Below are 15,425 nucleotides of genomic sequence, written 5' to 3'. Positions count from 1 at the left end.
ATCCATTCATTCAAGTTTTCTCTTACATAATAGTAAAAAATGCTAAGTTCCTGCAGAAATAGTCAGTATTAAGAAAATATTGAAAGAAAAGAGATAAATTTATGACTCTTCTACCACAAGGAAACAGAAACATGAATCTCAGGGTTCCCATTCTGTAATGTGTTACCGAGCTCTTCTGAAGTTTAGTGTCCCAGCCAGTATGACTTTCCTTGACCAGGGCATGGGTGGAGATCAAGGCAGGTTTGAAGGAAGTCCCTGAAATGGAGTTGGATGGAAAGCCCACCACGCCACTGGTATAATGGAGTCCCTTTCAACTCTCCCATGTAAACCCACACCCATAGCAATCGTTCCCCAGTGGCTGCCATCAGCAACTTTCTGAACACCAACAAGTCCATTTCCACCAATCCTGGCAGATCTGAAAGCTGTCCTGACACAGACTCAGTGTGGAACAAGCAAGGGGTGGTCTTACCTGTCGGAGTCCGCAGCTGTGAGAAGAGGTAACTGGGAAGAAGGATGGAGAGGACTACTTTGTACGTTACTTGCTGGGGAGGGGTGGTTGCTGGGCTGGGACAAAGACACTGCCCCAGCCACTGTTCCATTTTGAGTTGTCTGTGTGCTGGGGAACACAGATGCTGAAACCAAAAGGAGAGATATAAACTTCATCAGGCAGAGACACAAAAAAATAATTAAATAATCTTTGTTGCTCCCAAATGATGCTCTCATAAAACCAGGCAGGACACAGTTGTGCACCTTGTCTTTGGAATTTTGCTTGAAAAAGCTGCAATTCTTCTATAGCTTCATCTTGTATAAAAGGTGTCAAATATATACTAAGATATATTTATTAGAGCTAGTGAACTATCAGAAAGCATAGCTTTGTAAGTAGTGAAATACTTCTATGTTTTCCCAACTGCAAGCTTCAAATTTCTCAAAGACCTCAACCCAAACCAAAATATTATTGCTCTTAGATTGCCCAGTAATATATTCAAAAATGCTAACCTAGCATTAACAGCTTCATAATTTTCTATGTGGTTGTTTTTGGATACATTACGAACAAGGAAAGCTTCTAAATGATTAAGCTAAAAGCATTACAGGACTCCCCCCTGTGCCCCAAAGAGTTGACCACAAACCCTGTAATCTAATTTTCGGAAGTTCCTAAAGTTAGGCAGTAAGACCCTGATTAGCAAATCCTTCTGAAGGTCCAGATACTCAATTATTTTCAATGAAATCTGTGTCAGGTACTTTATGTTCGTGTTGAGTGGTAGCCAAATAAATACTTCTGAATATGTTATGAGCCCTGTGACAGCCTGTAGGCTGTCTACAACATGAAAATGAGCTGTCATTGTTTGCTTGTCATATCTTCCAGTCTTTTTCTAAAAAAAAAAGTTTTCTTTAGGCCTAGTTTATAATATAAAATTAAATCTGTAAAGTTTACATTATGTGAGTATGTTGGAGGTAATGATTCAATTTTATTCATAAAATCCTAAAATTTAAATCAGTTTGCCAAAAGGCGAACTCATAAAAGGTCTTCTTATGGCTAAAATACCTGCATGGATGCTATAGAACAAACACTGATTTATGACTAACCCCACCACAAACCCCTCTGCAAGAAAATGACTTCTCAGGTCACAATTTTGAATGTTGGTGCCCAAGATCAAAACTTTAAGAAGTCCACCTCATTTCCCAAGTCCTCAGCATATCTTTGTAATGCCTCTGTTCCTCCTCATGAGGCTACCTATGTGATACACTAAGTATTCAACAGGCTAAAGCAGAGTTAAGGAAAGGTTCAAGAGTGTAATTATACTGTAATCTCATTACAGAGCAGTCCTGGACATGTTTCAGCTGGTGGAGATGACAGGAAATGTTGGAGATGGAGGAAACCATTTTGCAAATAAAAATATCTAATACAGACACTGTTAAAGTTTAGGGAAAGTAGGCATGAGCCACACTGGTGGGCAAAGCTGGAGGAATGGAGACTGCCCTACCATGTGGCAAGGATGGCCAACAAAAACACCTGTGGCTGCCCTCTGCACTAGCCCCTACTGTTTGTTAAATCTTATTTTGGCCAGAGCCTCCCAATGACAATGCAAGTGACAGCAGACATCTGATAGTTGAAGGCCTTTCCCAAACCTTGGAAAGACACAGAGGATGCAGAGCCCACAGTGATATGAGAGATCTTTAAGCCAGAGAGGTAACTCAGTAAGAAAGGGCTGGGAAAGAACCTCTCTAAGAGAAGCACAAAGTAGCTTTTTTTTTTGTTTTTTACTTTCATCTTGCACCCCTAAAATTGCTCTCTTCACTTCTGTCTCTCAGAGTAGCATCAAGATGAATGCAGAGGGAAAGAAAAGAATGCCCTTTAGAAGTTACCATTTTATGCTTACATGCAGTATGGGAGAAAATATTGAAAAACAAATTAACATTCTGACAGAATAAGTAGAGAGAATATTTAACATAAATCAGTATATTCGAAATAAACTCTGTTTATCTAAATAAAAGCAAAGATAATTTTAATTACTCCTTGCAAATATAGAGTAACCTGCATTTTTTTCAATGAGAAATGTGCAAGAAAATACAATGACTTGATTTTTCCAGTACTGTGATCTTTATGTTTAAAACAATTTATTTCAAGACTGTGGTAGATAAGGAGTGAAAAGGCTGGACTATATATGGGTTTCCAGCCTAAGGTGGCAGTTGTTCTTCCCTGCCCTAGCTGAAGGTGAGGATTTCAGGCAGGTACTTTCTAAGTTGTGATTGCATGTTTCTAGCTAGTCCAGGCTGCACTGCTAACACAGGTTCCTTCAGCACTGCCAGAGATTTGGTGACTCTGCCCCTGGGAAAAGTCTACCTGCAGCCAGGAATGGACAACCACCTGCCATCTGCAAAAGCTGCTTTCTCTGAAACAGAGCAACCCAATGCCCCCTGCAACATCCATCATAGCCTATCTACTACAGTAGTAACTTTTGGCTATGTTTCCCAAGAAGTCCTCTGCATTTGTTTCTGTTTCTGAAGATCAAACAGTATGGAGTGTAAAATAAGAGCTAACTATGTCAGAGACCAAAGGAGCAGGTAGGACATTCATGGAAGAAAAAGCATACATTTTATCTGCAAAAATACACTCTTCAACACAAGGTAAGTTAAATGATTGCAGAATGAGAGAAGAGCATTCCTGGGCTCCCACAGCACCTTGTAATGAAGTTCCCAAGAGCAGCACCATGAATGATGGTGTGGGAGACTACACAATGCCCACAGACATCTCAACATGCCTTCTGGTGGTGCTGCCTGTTGCTGCTGCATACAGGTGCCGTGCCAGCAAAAGCACCTCTGTGGGCACCCAGTGAAGTGAAATCATGATGCTGGCAGCTGTGTCCCAGTGGAAATGCTGTTATTAAAACTTCCTAGTGTGGACATGGCGTTGGTCCACCCTACTACTTTAATCTGGTAAATATGAATTGAAGGAAAACACTGTCAGCTATTGGCAGTCTGCAGACTTATGGCAGTCAACAAATATTATCAGTGACAGGTCATTTCCCTAATAGAGCTGGTCTTAAGACACTGACAGAAAAGTCTCGATGCTATTTAAGAAGCTGCTAGATAACTTGATCACTTTTTCTTGGGACCCCTGTAAGTGGCAAGCTTTTCTAGTGCTTTAGGTGTTAAATGTGTGTTGCTTGCTCAAAGTGTTGGCAGGAAATATGTACACAAAGGAATGCCTTTTCAGTGCCTGATCCCAGTAAACACCTGATTTGAATGGTATGAAAATGAACAAATGTTCACAGCCACAAGCATTACTGCTAACTTAAGTATACCACTAGCCAGGTCCACACAGAAAGATGCAAAATTAAGATTAAGTATTAATTAATGAAAAGGGTTCCCACAACAAGTGTTTTCTCTTTAACAATGCAAGATAAATTAACCCATTTAGAGTCATTTCAAAAAGATTCAGATATTCCAAAACCAAAACAAACAAACAAACAAAAAAACCCACCACAAAACCACAAAGATTTGTGGCTGCTGTTCCTCTGTGTGTCTTACATAGCTCAAGCTGCATCATAATTTAAAGATGCATTCATCCTGACTATGAGCCTTGGACTGGATTATACCCACAAAGATCAATCAATTACAGCCACAGAGAAGGAGGGGTCAAGTTTTCGTTTCTGGAGTCTCATCAGAAACTAATTTAACAAACCATAAGTAATTTCCATGAGAATACCTCTGCAAAGATATTTTCTTTATGAGAAGCTAAACTCACATGAATTCTCATAATATATAGGATCAAATTAGGTGGATAGGATAGAAGAAGTAGATTCTGAATAAGGTTCCTTTAAAAAATCTCAGAAAAGTATCACTTAAAAAGTTTCAGAATCCAAAGCTTAATTTTTTATTTTTATTTTCTATGGAGCCAGAAACCTATAATTTCATGGAACATTTTTAAAACAAGAATAATCACACTTCCCTTTGCAAATTATCAACAATGGTATAATTTACGAGCTTGGATTTAGTACTACCAAATCAGCACTCCGTCAATTTCTACCCCGAAAACACCCCTCCTCTTACCACTGCCACCATGAATTTGGAGGTCTGAGAATCAGACCATACAAGAATAACAGTGTGAAGATTTCATTTCATAGCTCAGAGCCAATTAAAACTACATACTTATTAATTTGCAAGATTGGCTTTTTTAATTACTGTATTTAACTTTCTAGTTCTTCTAGGAACATTTATGCTGTCCTTGTGAATGAGGAATTTGGTAATGCACAGAAGGAAGAATCTGAAATACTTTTTGCACTTCGGAGCATCCCTTCCATATATTCCTCCCTTTTTCCTACCCTAGGGAGCACATACTTCTCTACGTGATTTTCTGGACAGAAATTTGTGCATGTGCTGTACTGATCCTTATGTGGTAAGCCCAGCAAATGTAAAACATGCCTCCTGTGCTCTAATAAACCTGCCCAGCTCATCTGGAAATCCGAAGATTCCAGCATGCATAGGACTTAAGCAGCTACTGTGCATTAAGGGAGAGAGCAGAAGTCAAAATTACAGTACAAGATAAACCTGTCTCCAAAGTAGGTCCAGTGGATGGACCATCTGCACTGAAGGTCTCTGAATCATTCTCCAGATGTTCTGCAGATAGATCAGAGATACAGAAAGCACCCAAGTATAGGAGGCACCCAGAGAGCTGGAGAATTTAGACCACCTACTCAATATACTTGGGTAGAAGAAGCAAACAAGTCTAGGGAAGCACCTGGTACACCAATCCAGTCTTGTAATTTGGAGACCTGTTCAATCAATTTCTTTTGGGACAACTTACCTTAAATACTTAGAAAAGTAAACACTTAGAACACATAGTGGTTTTGTGATAAAGATCCTTCACAAATAAATATTGTACTGAGACACCACACTGTTTACTAAGACTCTTTTTCTCTACTTAACAGCTTAGAAAACCAGAAGGAAAATTAACAAGCCATCAGATAATTACTAACTGAGTTAATTAAAATATCAGAGTTAACTTACAGTTAATTTATAGACCACTGATAAAAATGTTAAAATGGTCCTTTGCTAAAAGCCTCCCAGTTGCTATTCCCAAAGCTGACTACAATATAAATAAGGAATGTCTTGTGGTTGTAATTTTTGAGCATTCTTTGATCTCTGAGGTGTTCATGACAAACATTTAGTAGCCTTGTTGCCTCGTCCTTGCAATGATGGGGACTTGGACTGATCATTAGTTGAGAAAGGTGAACATACTGGAAACTTTCATAGTTATCTGTGATTAAGAAATGGTGAAATCCCTGAAGCAATGAAGTAGGGTCTGGATTGGGATTTAAGGTTCTTCCTGCCATGGAGTCTTTACATCATATCCTCAATTTTCACAACAGATTCTTTGTTTCAGAGGACTACAGTTTCCCAAGTTCCATCTCATCTTGAAGAACAGAACTAGAAACAGTGCATCTGCTTTGTTGCTTACTCTGTTTATGCCAATTCATCAGTGAATGTTCTCTCCTTCACAATGTAAACTCGATCATCATTCCAATTTTTGAAAAAAATATTCAGCTCTCTCAAAATAAAAAGTATAAACTCAGAAGTAAAACTAGAGAGTAGAAGGAGTCTGATGAGAAAGAAAATATCTTCATTAAAATAGGTATAAAAATAACATTAACAGTTTTCCATCCACTGTAATTTGTGTATGGTCCTACCTGGTAGTATATTACACATATTAAGAATTCTGAATACGTATGCCATACATACAATAGAGATCCTCTTAATTGTTGGTCACTATGCATCACCTCCTCTTTTGCATTCCTTATTTATCAAATACAACTCTGTTTTTCATTGTAATGACCATTCATGTCTCAGTTGTTCTTTTACATTCTTCTTTTCTTCCAGTACTGAGCTTTAGCTGCTATCCAATGCCAATGCTATTGGCTTTAACAGACTACATGTCCCTTAGAAATCTCCCACACTGTGCCTAATGGTTGGGGAACTCCCACACTGGAACAATTTATAAAATCCTTTCATTTTTCCTGTATAACTCCTCTATTCTCTACCTGCCTGTTGAATCTATCTACTGCCTATCATTACCTTAGATAGAAAATCCTTTGGGAAAGGATTTACTTATTACATGTGTAGGGCACCTAGCTCTGTATTATTTCATTGGGGGTAGAAGTGGGGGTAACCCACAAAAATAAATGGTATTTAACTAAAGCATCTCTCAAGTCACAGGTATGAAAGTATTTAGGTGGAAATTTCATGGTATCGGAGTATAAGACATTATTTAAAATATAGTTAGAATCTCATTGCAAAACCTTTTGTACATTTCCCAATCAAATTTTAATTTCCAACTTATAAAGAAAATCATGCACTTGAGAAGCTATAGTAACATCATTTGCTTGCTTCAGGGCAAATCGCAGTGCGATATGGACGATGTAATGCATTCTGTCCAACAGTTAAAAACACGTCTTCACAGCTACTACAATACTCCATAAAAATGTAAACATCCTGCCCTGTCTTGAGGTTTGAGATATATTTTCACTCATAATTTCCCAAATGTTTTATATTTAGCTGAAACATGAATAGCTATTGCACAATTAGCCAGGTATTATAGAGTTAGATATATTAATATGAAAATCTCAAGTATTTAACTGAAACAATAAAAATAGGATTATCACATTTATGGCACAAATGTGTTTATTGTTGTATTTATAATCATAATATGAAAGTTTATAATGCAACATTTAAGTTCACTGATATAGATCTATTAGAAAATTGATACGCGATACAAGAGTAATGAACAGGAATAATACCCTCCTTAAAACTAAATGAAGGTTAATGAATTCAAGATGTCTACAAGTAGAAATCGCTTGTAGAAGTGAATTACTAGAAGAAGTCAAACACCTATAGAGAATTATTTTTTTCTTGATTGTGGTAGGTCTTTTTCATGGACAAAATAATTTTTACCCCTTCCCTTCAAAAAAAATCTGTTTAAAATCTTTCCAGATTATTTTGTGGATTCTGTTATTCTCATATGATAGATATGAAATTTAGAATACTTTACAAAATCATCCATAATCCTAGGCAAGCAATATTACAGCAGGCTGTTTTTCTGTCTTTTTCTATACCTGAGTAAATATCATGTGTAGGCCCTGGGGAGTGTCCCATGGTGTTATCTGTAATATCATGTGGTGATGGGGCTGACTGGAGGGGCTGGATTGTGAGGCAGTCGTTCAGGATGTCCTGGCCAAGGTCCGAGCTTGATCGCAACTGAAACACAAGAGATAAACAAACAAAAAAAGGAAACAAAACACAAAATACCCTAAGACACTGAAAAAATGTAATGAAGAAATGTTGAGGAGTTAGATAAAGGAATTGACCATATGAAGAATCCTTCTCTTTTACATCATGGTAAATATCTTTCCACTACAGTAGGTATTTCTCAAATCTGGGGAAGGAAACTTCTTCATGCTTAATAAAACTGGACTCAGGAAAAGGGCTACTTGCACAGGTAGGACCTTGGACAGATGAACTTACATGTGCTCTCTTGCCATACACTGCAAAAGATAGAATTGCCCAATTCATGGATAATGGAGACTTATCAAATGTCTGCAATTTCTTATATCAGCAGAGTAGTACTATAAAAAATACAGACATTTTCCTACTGGTTTGGTGTCCTTAACTAGCTCACTGAAGGATGAGAAAAGCATCTCTGGCAGTGGCAGTGAAAATAAGGGACTGCGAATGAGCAGCGAGCAGTGATATGACTCAGGATGATCAGGATGGAAGTAGCACCACCTTATATGGACCAAAGCTGTCACGAGACCAAGTTGTTAACCTGACTAGAATCACATTTGTTTTATAACATGGCTGAGCCGATCTGAAAATGAGTACTGTCAAAAGGGGCAGTTGACCAGCTCACACAGTGCCACACATCCCAGTCACTTGCACAGTACTTTAGCCACAAAGAACAAGTCCGTTTATCTTTCCGGTCTGGCAAAAAAGTCATTCTGCAAGCAATTAATAAATAAATTAACAGGCAGAGTTTTCCTTTGAATAAAAATGGATGAATGGGCTCACCCTCAGGCTACAATACTATTTAAAACAAAAGAAAAAAGGAGACGTGCTGCAGTGGTCTGCTGTGGAGCTGTTCTAGCTGTTATGCAAAACTGCAGCCTGAAGTTTCTGGCAGATGGATGCTGCTGCAGGCTGCTGGCACTGATGCATGTCTCAACACCCTGCTTCATGTTAAAGTCACATATATAAAAATTTTGCCTGTTCCTTACAGCTGTCTCAGTTCATAAGCTAGTGTATACATTTAGAAGTATGAAAAAGCAGGATCTGTGAATATATGCAAGTGGGGCACTGCAGTGGATGAGATGCAGATAGATATCTTGTCTTGCCACCCATGATGATGAACAGAGAATTCTTAGCAAAGCAGCATGATGGACAGAAACCCCACTTAGTGCTGGAGGACTTCGTGTACTCATGCATCAGACTCCCAAGATAAAACTCTACAGATAAAACAGGCTACTTCTTCCCTTTGGTGCCATGAAAATTGAGCAGGTAAAAATAACTGGAATTTTGTGCAGCAGGCAGGTTATGACTTGGTTGCCATCACGGAAACGTGGTGGGACCACTCTCATGACTGGAGTGCTGCAATGTCTGGCTATAGGCTCTTCAGAAGGGACAGGCAGGGGTGGTGGTGTGGCTCTCTGTATTAGAGAGTGTTTTGATGTTGTGGAACTTGAGGCTGGGAATGATAAGGTTGAGTCTCTGTGGGTTAGGATCAGCGGGAAGGCCAACAAGGCAAGCATCCTGGTGGGGGTCTGTTATAGACCGCTGAACCAGGATGAGGAGACGGATGAGGAGTTTTACAGGCAGCTGGCAGAAGTTGCAAAATCGTCAGCGCTTGTTCTCGTGGGGGACTTCAACTTCCTAGACATATCCTGGAAGCACAACACAGCCCAGAGAAAGCAGTCTAGGAGGTTTCTGGAGAGCGTGGAAGATAGCTTCCTGACGCAGCTGGTTAGAGAGCCTACCAGGGGAGGTGCCCCACTAGACCTTCTGTTCACAAACAGTGACGGACTGGTGGGAGATGTGGTGGTCGGGAGCTGTCTTGGGCAGAGTGACCATGAAATGGTAGAGTTCTCTATTCTTGGCGAAGCCAGGAAGGGGACCAGTAAAACTGCTTAGACTTCCGGAGGGCAGACTTTGAGCTGTTCAGGACACTGGTTGGCAGAGTCCCTCGGGAGGTGGTTCTGAAGGGCAGAGGAGTCCAGGAAGGCTGGGCACTCTTCATGAAGGAAATCTTAATGGCTCAGGAGCGGTCTGTTCCCACGTGCCCAAAGATGAGCCGGCGTGGAAGAAGACCGGCCTGGCTGAACAGAGAGATGTGGCTCGAGTTTAGGAGAAAAAAGAGGGTTTGTAATCTTTGGAAAAGAAGGCGGGCCACCCACGAGGACTATAAGGCTGTTTTGAGGCTGTGCAGGGACAAAATTAGAAGGGCCAAAGCTCATCTGGAGCTAAATCTGGCTACTACTGTTAAAGATAACAGAAAATGTTTTTACAAATACATCAACACCAAAAGGAGGACTAAGGAGAATCTCCATCCTTTACTGGATGCGGGGGGAAACTTAGTTACAAGGGATGAGGAAAAAACTGAGGTGCTTAATGCCTTCTTTGCCTCAGTCTTTAGCGGCAAAACCAGTTGTTCTCTGGATACCCAGTCCCCTGAGCTGGTGGAAGGGGATGGGGAGCAGAATGTGGCCCTCACTATCCACGAGGAAATAGTTGGCGACCTGCTACAGCACTTGGATGTACACAAGTTGATGGTGCCAGATGGGATCCACCTGAGGGTGCTGAGAGAACAGGCGGAGGAGCTGGCCAAGCTGCTTTCCATCATTTATCGGCAGCCCTGGCTATCAGAGGAGGTCCCAGTCGACTGGCGGCTAGCAAATGTGACGCCCATCTACAAGAAGGGTCGGAGGGTAGACCCAGGGAACTATAGGCCTGTTAGTTTGATCTCAGTGCCAGGGAAGCTCATGGAGCAGATTATCTTGAGTGTCATCACGCGACACTTACAGGGCAACCAGGCGATCAGGCCCAGTCAGCATGGGTTTATGAAGGGCAGGTCCTGCTTGACGAACCTGATCTCCTTCTATGACAGAGTGACACGCTTAGTGGATGAGGGAAAGCCTGTGGATGTGGTCTACCTTGACTTCAGTAAGGCTTTTGACACTGTTTCCCACAACATTCTCCTCAAAAAACTGGCTGCTCATGGCTTGGACTGGTGTACGCTTCATTGGGTTAAAAACTGGCTGGATAGCCGGGCCCAAAGAGTTGTGGTGAATAGAGCCAAAACCAGTTGGAGGCCGGTCACTAGTGGAGTCCCCCAGGGCTCAGTACTGGGGCCAGTCCTCTTCAATATCTTTATTGATGACCTGGATGAGGGGATCGAGTGCACCCTCAGTAAGTTTGCAGACGACACCAAGTTAGGTGCGTGTGTCGATCTGCTCGAAGGTAGGAAGGCTCTGCAGGAGGATCTGGATAGGCTGGACCGATGGGCTGAGGTCAGCTGTATGAAGTTCAACAAGGCCAATTGTTTGGTCCTGCACCTGGTGCGTAACAACCCCAAGCAGCGCTACAGGCTGGGAGATGAGTGGCTGGAAAGCTGCCTGGCAGAGAAGGACCTGGGAGTACTGGTTCATAGTTGGCTGAATATGAGCCAGCAGTGTGCTCAGGTGGCCAAGAAGGCCAACAGCATCCTAGCTTATATAAGAAGCAGTGTGGCCAGCAGGCCTAGGGAAGTGATTGTCCCCCTGTACTCGGCTCTGGTGAGGCCGCACCTCGAGTACTGTGTTCAGTTTTGAGCCCCTTGCTACAAGAAGGACATTGAGGTGCTCGAGAGAGTCCAGAGGAGGGTGCTGTGAGGAGGCTAGTGAGGGGTCTGGAAAACAAGTCTTATGAGGAGCAGCTGAGGGAGCTGGGGTTGTTCAGCCTGGAGAAGAGGAGGCTCAGGGGCGACCTTAACACTCTCTACAGGTACCTTAAAGGAGGCTGTAGCGAGGTAGGGGTTGGTCTATTCTCCCACGTGCCTGCTGGCGGGACAAGGGGGAATGGGCTAAAGTTGTGCCAGGGGAGGTTTAGGTTGGATGTTAGGAAGAACTTCTTTACTGAAAGGGTTGTTAGGCATTGGAATAGGCTGTCCAGGGAAGTGGAGGTCTTTAAGAGACATTTAGATGTTGAGCTTAGTGATATGGTTTAGTGGAGGACTTGTTAGTGTTAGGTCAGAGGTTGGACTGGGTGATCTTGGAGGTCTCTTCCAACCTAGATGATTCTGTGATTCTGTGAATGTAACTCAGCACCTGTAGCAAACTCCTAAGGGGAGGAAGGAAAACAACAAGAGGAATTTCTGTCCATCCTACATTTAGAAATGAAGAAACAAGAGTAAAAGGGAATGATTCTCAATGCAGAAAGACCCATTACTATGCTACAAGATGCTGATAGTCATTCAAATGACTTCTGATGACATGCAGAAGCATAAAACTGTTGCAAGAGAATGGAAAGTTGTTCTTACACATCATAAGCACCAGAGGTGTGGGGACTGTAACACAGAGATTATATGCATATGTGCATGCTGCATGTTCTTCTTTCTGTTAAAATGGTGTGAGTCATCATTAAACTTGAAGGTAAATTAACTTTGTGAGGTATATTTGTTATGTTGGAACTAATCTAAATTATACTGGGCAGCAGGGGTGGAAGAATGGTGATGGAAGGGAGGAGAGAAAGGGAGAAAGAGAGAAAGGGAGAAGGAGAGAAAGGGAGAAAGCTGCTGAACACTTCATTTATTATCCATACTTACAATCCACTGTACACCCAAATGTTTCTTCTAGAATAGCATTTAGGGTTTTCTGATGTCAATTGTCCATTATTTATTATGTTATTACTGCTCATATGAGTAACATGGCTTTTTCATGAAATGTGGTGCATATGAAATTAAATGACAAATATATCCAGATCCAAATTCTTATTAATAATATTTTTCATAGGCTTTACACAACTTTAAATTTCTATGCAATCTAGTATGAAGACGTATGAAAATATCTGACTTTATTAAAAATCAGGATTCTATCACACAGAATACAAATTTACAGAGGTCACCTGTGTGAAGTTGCTTGTTTACCTCATTTTTTTCTGTGAGCAAGAAAATGATAAATTTTTAAATGATTGGATAGCACTCATGGATGAAGCAGTGAGCAGAGCAAGGAAATGTGAGCTGAGTACTCATACACTAGTTAGAAGCATTACATAGCAGTGACAGCCAACTGGGTGTAAGTGTATTACATGCATTTTCCTATTTTGCAATGTTCAGGAAATTTGCTTTGCATTTGCAAACTCTTTGACACTGGGAATAAATCTATCACGATAACCTGCGGTGACATAATTTTTCTGGCTTGCCCAACAATCAATGTTAATGCTTATAAAAGCAAACAAAAACCAAGATCAACAACAAAACCAAACAAAACCAATGAAACAAACACTAGGAGACAGCTGTAATCTGACTTTTGAAGAGTATTACACTGATTTGTACAACTGCAAACACATACTGATTACTCAAATTGCCACTTAATGTACTACCATAAGTCTTATAACCCTCACTGGATAAAAGCTGCTGGGAATAACTTCACCTTCCTTCACTGCACGTGGTATGTATGTGCATTGCTATTGAGGAGTAATTACTTTTGCAGCATCAGAAAGGGTAGGGAGCAAGGGGTAGAGGAGCTCTTCTCTACTCTCCTGCTTGGCAGAGCAGGACCATAAATGCGTAAGTATTGCTTTACCAGAATCACAGCTGCTTCCCAAACTAGACACAACTTCTGGGAAAATCCATTCCACACCATTACTATTTTCTCTTGAGAGAAACAGTGACAATGCTGTGAATGCTGGGTCCTCCTTCCTCTGTCATCTAAAGCTCAGCATCTGATCAATGTTTTTGTAGATATTTCCCCTGTAAGAATCAGCCTGTTCCATTAGACACAAGGGTTGATCTGCTTGAGGGTAGGAGAGCTCTAGAGGGATCTGGATAGGCTGAATCAATGGCCACGGCCAACTGTATGAGGTTCAACAAGGCCAAGTGCTTGGTCCTGCATCTGGGGCGCAACAACCCCATGCAGCACTACAGGATAGGGAAAGAGTGTCTGGAAAGCTGCCTTGCAGAAATGGCCCTGGGGGGTATCGGTCGATAGCTGGCTGGATATGAGCCAGCAGTGTGCTCAGGTGGCCAAGAAGGCCAGCAGCATCCTGGCTTATATCAGAAATAGTGTGGCCAGCAGGACTAGGGAAGTGATTGTCCCCCTGTACTCGGCTCTGGTGAGGCCGCACCTCGAGTACTGTGTTTAGTTTTGGGCCTCTCACTACAAGAAGGACAGCGAGGTGCTAGAGCATGTCCAGAGAAGGGCTATGTAGCTGGTGAAGGGCCTAGAACACAAGTCCTCTGAGGGAGCGGCTGAGGGAACTGGGGTTGTTTAGTCTGGAGAAGAGGAGGCTCAGGGGAGACCTTATCATATGCTGCAATTACCTCAAACAATGCTATAGCAGGATGGGTATCGGTCTCTTCTCCCTAGCACCAAGTGATAAGAAAAGAGGAAATGGCCTTAAGTTGTGCCAGGGGAGATTTAGGTTGGATATTATGAAAAATGTCTTTATTGAAAGGATTGTAAAGCATTGGAACAGGCTGCCCAGGAAAGCAGTTGAGTCACCATCCCTGGAGGTCTTCAAAAACATGTAGATTAGAGCTTAGTGACATGGTTTAATGGTGGACTTGGCAGCGCTAGGTTAAAGGTTGGACTAGATGATCTTAGAGATCTTTTCCAACCTGAATGAATCGATGATTAACAGAGCTGACATAAGCTGTAGCTTTTCGGGGAGCAACACAGATGGCAAAAAAAAACAGAGTCTCATTCAACTGCAACTGATCAAGGCATTTTTTTTTTTTCTACAAAAACGTTCAGGTTAAAAAAAAAGTCTCAGTCAAATAATATTGCCTATTTTTATAGAAACTTTTAACAAAAAGCTTTAATTGAAATAAGTGCTTTACATTTTGTCAAGGGCAGGGAAATCTGAGTTTTCAGACTTACTTGAAGAAACATAGAACAATGAAAAGACAGATAATCTCAAAAACAAGCAAAGAAACTGACCATCCAATGCAGCCATAAAAATTTATCTTCAGTTAAAAAAACTATAAAGGTGAAAAAATAGTTGATCAGATCTAACTGCTGCAGTCTGTTTCTTGCCGTCTTCCAAAGACAATGCATGTCATTTGCAGCTAGACGGTAGAGTTATCAACTGGCTGTAAAAGACAGTGGATGCTCTCCTTGACTTCTGTATAAATTATAGCCCAGCACAAAAATCCTGTCATCATGGCTGCAATACATTTCCCTCTTGATCACTCAGCTGAGCACCAGTACAATCACACCAGAACTGAAAACTTGCCAATCTGTTTGGGAGAACTCTAACATTACAAAGTTATCTTGCTGAATGATGAAATCAGTAACTGAAAATTTTGCCATGCTGAGCACAGAGATTTTCAGCGTGCTGCAGCGTAGCCCAAAGTTAACAATCAACTGCTCAGCCCACTTTTAAGTTCCCTGTGTGAAATGTTTGTTCTAAATGATAATTTTTCAATTTTAATAGCTCAGTTGCATGGAAGACTTGACAGGTTTTATATTTGGAAATCTGAGCCTTTCCCATTATCACAATGTGGTGATTTTTTCTAATACACAAAACAAACCACTGTCAGTCATAATTTACAATTGTTTTATGCCTGCAACAATCAACTAATGTTCATCAGTTTCAGAAAACTGGATTGAAATTCTAATGTTATATTAGCATTTTTAGGTATAACTAAATAATTACCCAAGATTAAATGATACAAGCAGAAG

General features: G+C 41.0%; 1 protein-coding gene across 14 annotated transcripts in view; it reads right to left on the bottom strand.

The window, feature by feature from the left end:
- GLIS3 (GLIS family zinc finger 3) overlaps nt 1–15,425 on the bottom strand; it is a 195,752-nt gene that overhangs the window by 38,135 nt on the left and 142,192 nt on the right. For all 14 annotated transcript variants that reach the window (XR_014576784.1, XM_083817763.1, XM_083817774.1 and 11 more), the window contains 2 exons: nt 7,611–7,752; nt 470–632 (listed from right to left, as the gene is read on the bottom strand). Coding sequence is in view for 13 of the 14 variants with exons in the window: in XM_083817763.1 (XP_083673889.1) it covers nt 470–632; nt 7,611–7,752 (305 nt within the window). In the remaining variant the exon portion in view is untranslated. The remainder of the gene's footprint in view (nt 1–469; nt 633–7,610; nt 7,753–15,425) is intronic.

The sequence above is a fragment of the Anser anser genome (genome assembly GCF_964211835.1).
Source record: "Anser anser genome assembly, chromosome: Z".
Classification (NCBI taxonomy): Eukaryota; Metazoa; Chordata; class Aves; order Anseriformes; family Anatidae; genus Anser; species Anser anser.
Note: the sequence above shows the minus strand (reverse complement) of the source record. Positions and strands in the feature narration are given on the sequence as shown.